Source organism: Mangifera indica, chromosome 12 (genome assembly GCF_011075055.1).
Source record: "Mangifera indica cultivar Alphonso chromosome 12, CATAS_Mindica_2.1, whole genome shotgun sequence".
In the NCBI taxonomy this organism is placed as follows: Eukaryota; Viridiplantae; Streptophyta; class Magnoliopsida; order Sapindales; family Anacardiaceae; genus Mangifera; species Mangifera indica.
This window is the reverse complement of record NC_058148.1, coordinates 5,749,194-5,756,084: the sequence shown is the minus strand read 5'-3', so window position 1 is coordinate 5,756,084 and position 6,891 is coordinate 5,749,194. Positions and strand designations below refer to the sequence as shown.

At 30.1% G+C, this 6,891-nt stretch overlaps 1 protein-coding gene across 1 annotated transcript; it reads left to right on the top strand.

Moving 5' to 3' along the window:
* The first annotated feature begins 4,472 nt into the window (after positions 1–4,472).
* Positions 4,473–6,529, top strand: LOC123192438 (transcription factor DIVARICATA-like). Its single transcript, XM_044604990.1, has 2 exons — positions 4,473–4,872; positions 5,797–6,529. Exons 1-2 carry the CDS (start codon positions 4,526–4,528, stop codon positions 6,161–6,163), a joined length of 714 nt encoding a protein of 237 aa, XP_044460925.1. The 5' UTR covers positions 4,473–4,525; the 3' UTR covers positions 6,164–6,529.
* Positions 6,530–6,891: the final 362 nt, after the last annotated feature.

Genomic DNA, 6,891 nt, shown 5'->3' with positions numbered 1-6,891 from the left:
AGTTTCAATTTTTGTGATTAAAGTTTGTTTATTAAATATTTTGGGGCTTTGAATTTATTTTGGAACATAACCAAGTCCAAAAACAAAGTAGGTCTCTCATAAATATTTTGAGAGCCAAATAAATAAAATTTCAGAAATTTAATACATTAATCGCAAAAGTTGATTTATTTTTTTACATTGTTCTACTTATCTACACCTAGCAATAGCCAACACACAAAAATAGAAGAGAAGGTTTTCTATTTTCATCCATTCATCTTCCCAAAAAACACAAAATTCCACCAATAATGAAGGCTCAGCTTGTTTCAAGTTTAAACTTTTAATTAATTCATTATCAAAACGACGTCATTTTAATGTATATTGATCGAAACGAAGTCATTTTGTATCAAAATGTTTAACTTACAAACTTTAACAAGCAAGCTCAAGCTCAAAAGTATTGGCTCTAGCTCGAGCTCTAGCTCGCCTGAGCTTGCTTAGGGTTGGTTCATTCAAGTTGAGTTTGAGCTCGAACGAGTTCGATTTGATTCCAACCCTACTAAATAATGTCATTTTAATGTGTATTGATCAAAATGATATTATTATAGTCAATTTGTATCAAAATTTTTAGGTTCAAGAGTTTTACAAGTTAAACTCTCCTAAAACTTAAACTCCAAAATATTAAATTTTTAAACTTGAATTCAAATTCAAACTTAAATTTATTTGAATTACGCTTAATCTCAAATTCCATCAAGTTCAATTTAAATGTAGCTGTAATTAAAAGCCCATTGGGGTCTCAAGCGTTCGAGCCCACACTCGAAACCTTCGTTGAATTAAGCCTGTATCACCCAAATTTTATAGAATCGGAAACATTTGTTTTTTAAAGCCAACTAACCAGGCCTTGAGTTCAGTTACTTGAGTGTGTCCAGATGGACGGAGTTGTCTGACTATAAATGATTGTACATGATTGACGTGCATTGAAGTCGTGATGTCGGCGACAGTTTTTTCAACAACTTTATTATAGCGGCCTTTTCAAGTTGGCCCGCCTCATCCCCCTGTTTTCCCTGTATAAGGATAAGTATTAGTGGTATTATTTTTGTATATAATTGTATTAATAAATAATAACATATTATTATATAATTTAATAATTAAAAATTAAAAATAAATTAATATTTAATTATATAATAATATATATATATATATATATATATATATATATATATATATATAGAGGATTATTGAGAGTAGAAAGTGCTAAAATGTGTGTCGCCACTTGCAGCACACCAGTTGCGTGGCGTGGCGTGGCGTGGCGGCTTCATTTGCACGGGACCATACTGCACTGCTGTTCTGTGCGAGAGCAGCCCTCGTGCAACAAATAAGATTAAATATAGAATAGCGTTCTGTTCACGCCCAATGTTTGGCTTAAAAACATGTCCAACCTTAGATGTCATGAATAATACTTTTCAGTCCAAAATCAAATTTAATTTTAAAAACTTACCATGTAAAAGCAAAATAGTTTCATTATATTTATAAATTTTGAAAATAATTGTAAATGTGTTAAACATGATAGTTAACTATTAAAAAATTTTAAAAACTTATAAATCAATTTTTAAAATTTTTTAAAACCCTAATGTTGGAGTTGTTTTTTCAATACTACCACAATTTTATTATTGTCACCTCCAGAGGTTTAAAATATAACAATGACACATTTTCTAAAGTGAACTATGAATATTATATTAAGATGTAAATATTAATTTTTAAAATGTTTAAGGGGTGAATGGATATTTCTTTTTTCTTGATTTAAAAATTATTATATTTACCGATATATTTTGAATTCCTCATAGTTTGTAATATATCACACCCCTATTTGTAAAGTTTTGTTTAATTTATGTGAGGATGCAACTGTTATTTTTAAAATTATTGAAAAATATATTAATATTTTAGAAATTTTTAAAACACTCTTAAACTTTTCTAAATTTTCAAATATCTTAAAAAATTTCATTTACATGTTATATATTTTTGTATTAATCTAAGGTTATCTGATAATTTTTAAAAAATAGAATAATAAAAATAAAATAATAAATTCATTTCTTAATATATATATATATATATTACGACTAGTCTTTTTTTCTCCCTTCAATCTTTCTCCTCCCCTTCCTATATATAGAGGTTTTTTGGGGGGAAATTAATTTTTAACCACTTTTTCTAAGGGTATTAACCCATTATTTGATTTTAAATGAAATAATTTATATATTTATCAACAATATTTTTTTATTTATATAAAATTTAGTATCTTATTGGATAACTCTTGCGAAAATATTGTGTTGTAGAATTCAACTAAACTTCTATTTTGATAAATGCAAGATAATATTCTTTTCATAAAACTGCCAATTTAATATAACTTATCGCTGGTCACTTATCCTAAAGCCTAAGTCTCGACTTTAGGTTGAATAGTTAATTAGTCCGTCTCTGTTAGTCATTGTATGTTATTATGTTTTGAAGTTTCACTTTGTATTGCTCAATTTAACTCTCTCTATATATATTCTAGCCAGTAAAAACGCAAATTAATCGCGTTTAATTTACGTTCTAAACATGTTCCAAAATTTTGATCCCAAAACGTATTAAACATATATTTTATATATTTTTTGATTAAACATGTATTTTCACCTTTTTTACGTTTTATGTTTATAATAAATTTTTTAAAATATAAAAATGTCCTTTGTATTTTTAATTAATTATCATAATATTATAACTTTAAAAAACAAAAAACTCAATTTTTTGTTATTCGAATTTCTAATCTCTCTCGATAATTTTTTATGATGATTAAATCTTCTTTATATATTATGATATGTTATGTTTAATAGTCAATTAAATATTTTATATTTGAATTGTTAACTGAAAGATCTGTAAAAAATGTTAAAATTATGTTTGGTAGTATCGGATTTTTAAAAGCATATTATTGACGATATGTTGTATTAAAGCTGCATATAGACATTCTATATTTTTTTCGTATCTAAATTTTATAATCGTTTTATTATAAACATATTTTTTACTATTTATCGTATTATTTTTGTGTAATTTTGATTTCATTTTTTTGTTTCCGTATTTATTAAATAGAATATATATTTATTTATTTTTCAAAATATATAATCATATTTTTATACAGTTATAAGAGCAGGAAATAAAGTAAAAAAAAAAAAAAAGTAAAATTTACTGGATTTTAGACTACTGTTATTACCGTTTCTGGTTGTAAATTCATCTCATTCAAGATACGCTTACCGTTTGAATAATAACACTAGTCACTCATAAATGGCCAAATGACTATGTCCTGCCAAATTGAAGTGTCTTCTCAAAATCATATTTGAAAAAGTTAAGGGCTCTGCCTATCCACTTAAAAACTCAATTAGAGTTAGAGGGAAAATCATTATTTAATAAAAAATTATAAAACTAAAATTGTATTACGTTTGCCTCCCTTAGTTTGAAAACTCATAATTCCCCTCCATTGTGGTTTGCATTGGCTCTCCCTCTTTACTTATCTCTTCCTGTCGATCAAATCTCAAGTATCGAAAAACCTAATTTCCTTCAATGATTTTGATGAAGACAAAGACGAAATCATCTTCGTCCTAGATGAAGACAAAATTGTCTTTGTCTTGGACAAGGACAAAATCATCTTCGTTCAAGATGAAGACGACCATCAGAGGTCTCATAAGAAGATGACATGCCTATCTAAGATCTTCAATAGTCGTCTGCATCTCAGATGAAGATAAAATCATCTTTGTCTAAGATAAAGACACTCTGACGAAGATGATTTTATTTTTGTAAGAGAAAATCAAATTCTGTGGTACTTAGGATTTGATCAGTATGAAGAGATAAGCCGGGAGGGAGTGCCACTGTAACTAGAGATGACGAACTTCGTCGTCTCCAGTAATAATTTGCAAACCCTAGGGAGAGAATGTTTATTTTTCAAATTTTGGGTAAAAGAAAATTATAAGATTTTTAAACTGAGGGGAGTAAAGTAATAAAACTTTAATTTTTTAAATTTGTTTATTAAATAACGATTTTACCCTTAACCCGATTAAGATTTTAAATGGATAGGTGAGACTTTTAACTTTTCAAATCTCATGGATGTGATTATGAGCACACCTAAACTCGGGTGGGAAATAGACATTTGGCCCTCATAAATTCATTATTATTACGAAAATTAACTATCCCTTTTCCGGAGGTGTAGTTACAACGAAGAATCGGAAAAGAAAATGACGTTTTTACTTTTCTAATATAATATATTTTAAACAGAATAATGACATGTTACGTGGCACGCAATTTCGCCTTTTTGTTTTATTAAAGAAATAAAAAGAATTTTAAATTCGTTATAATTTTGTGTAATGTATTCCTAAGGAAAGGCGGAATGGAAAAGAAAAAACGTGTGAAATTAGGAGTCTGAGTTGTTCCTTCCAAAATTCCCCCCACAGCCTCAACTCAATATAAATACCTCGACTCTCAAAATCAAATCTCCCACCAGACTCCAACTCACTGCCATCTTCATCTCTTTCATATGTATCAAGACGCTAACCCCTTTCACTCTTCCTCAACTCACTGGAACCGCCTCGAGGATAAGCTCTTCGAACACGCTCTTATTTTGTTCCCCGATGAAGTTCCTGATCGCTGGCAGAAGATCGCCGATCAACTTCCCGGAAAGTCTCCCCGGGATGTCGAGGAACATTATGAGGTGCTTGTTCATGATGTCGCCGAAATTAACTCGGGCCGAGTTGAGTTGCCGTGTTATTCTGACGAGTCGTCCTGTTGGGACTCCGCCAGTCAGATCTCCTTTGGGTCTAAGCCTGTGAAGCAGAGTGAGCCCGAGAGGAAGAAGGGTACTCCCTGGACTGAAGCAGAACACAGGTATTGTTTCAAGATTCAGTTTCTCTTTTTTTTTTTTTTCTTGTTAGATGATGAATGAGTAAATATTTCATTTTTCAAATAATTTTAAATAATCTTGTTAGTATTTTAAAATCTATTTTTCGGGGTTTTATTGAACTGCTTGGCTGTTTCAGAAAGAAAATTGCTACATTTTTGTCTGTTGCAGTCATTTATTCTGTTTTTCATTCCTCAATTTCCAGAAACAAAAATTAATATAGCAAAATTATTTTTTCTTTTTCCTGTTTTTAGTCTTGAACAAGTTTCTTGAATAAAATTATATTCTATTTTATTTCTTGAAGTTTATTAAATTGTGTTTTCTAACGAAGCACTCCAAACTCGTCTGAAATATTTCTGGAATTTTCTGTGTCTATAAGATTGTTTGCAGATTTTTGTTTATCTTTATTGTTGAACTTTGAACCTGTTTTTTACTCTGTTTTAATTTTTTTGATAGCAATACATATTGCATAAGACTCTGCATTTTTTAATTTTATATCAAAATCATATTAATGATCTCTGGTTTCATTTAAGAAAAATTAAGGGTTTTTTTTTTTTCGGTGATATATGACAAATGGTTACATTTCCCTACCCTGAAACAAAGTTCATTGGTTTGAAGAGCATAGTTTTACGATTTGGTAAAATATAATATAAGGCTGATTATATGCTTTCAGATTGCCTTGGTGAATGCTACAATGAAATGGAATTTCCTGATTCATTATTGTCAACATTAACTTATTGCTTTTTCTGTAGTATTGCACATTGCCTGTACATGCTTGAGATTGCTTTTTATTTGTATTTGAAATGTGGCAATGCAACTCTGGTAGTAGGTGTATACGAATAATTTATCAAACTTTTAGCTGCCTTGTGTCAATGTTTTGTAAACTTAAATTTCAGCTGGTCTTCTAACAGGTTATTTCTGATTGGATTGCGAAAGTTTGGCAAGGGTGATTGGAGGAGTATTTCAAGGAGTGTTGTGGTGTCAAGAACACCAACTCAGGTGGCTAGCCATGCCCAGAAGTATTTCCTTCGCCAAACAAATGTGAGGAAAGAGCGGAAAAGGGCAAGCATCCATGACATTACTACAGTGGATACCAAGCCAATAGATCTTCCTGTTGAGCAGAACTCAATGGGTCTGCCTATTGACCAAAACTGGAATCCTTCTCAGGAAGTTCCAGTTCACCATGAGCCACCTACATATCAACAGTTTCCTCCACCAAACCAGTTTCCCAGTCAAGGAGGTGCAATGGGGTATCAAAACTATGGCTTTCCCATGTAAAGCAGTAGAGGTGTGCACTTTGTAGATAAAGCAATAGCATGCTTTTGTCAAGTCATATCCATGTTCATTTTAGCTAATAGGTGATTAGTGGTTTTGAAAAAGTAGAACTCACAATCTAGGTGGTCGTTTTTTGAATTATCTGTGGATAATTCAGAAACAAAGTGGTGAAAAGTTTAGTTGGATTATGCACAGAAACTTTAAGATGGAATTCCATAGAGATAGGCAATTTTTTCTTAGTTCTTTGATCATTTTGCCATAAGAGTTGGAAACCTTTCTTGTTTAGATACTTATTACCACCCTTTGATTGATCTGATAGTATTAATGCTGGTATTGAGTATAAATAAGAAGTAGTTCTTATTTCTCCAATGTATTTTTGCAAAATATTTAAGTCTGGTGATAGTTCAGGTGGCCTTTCATTTTGAAGTTTCTGCCTATTATTTGTGTAACTTTTGTCAAATGTGATCAAAGAACATAACCATTAAATAATATATATATATTGAGAGAGAGAGAGAGAGAGAGCTACATATAATAGACCATCCTAATATTAATTATATTAGCGCTATGTTTTATCACTCTAGGATCTTCACATGTAAAATATCATTTCAGTTTAACAAGTGAATCCAAAGTTTATATCAAAATAGTCTTGACCAGAGAATGTACATAACTTTATGATATAAAATTGGTCATGACCATACATATTCATTGTTGTATTAATTTCATTTGACTAA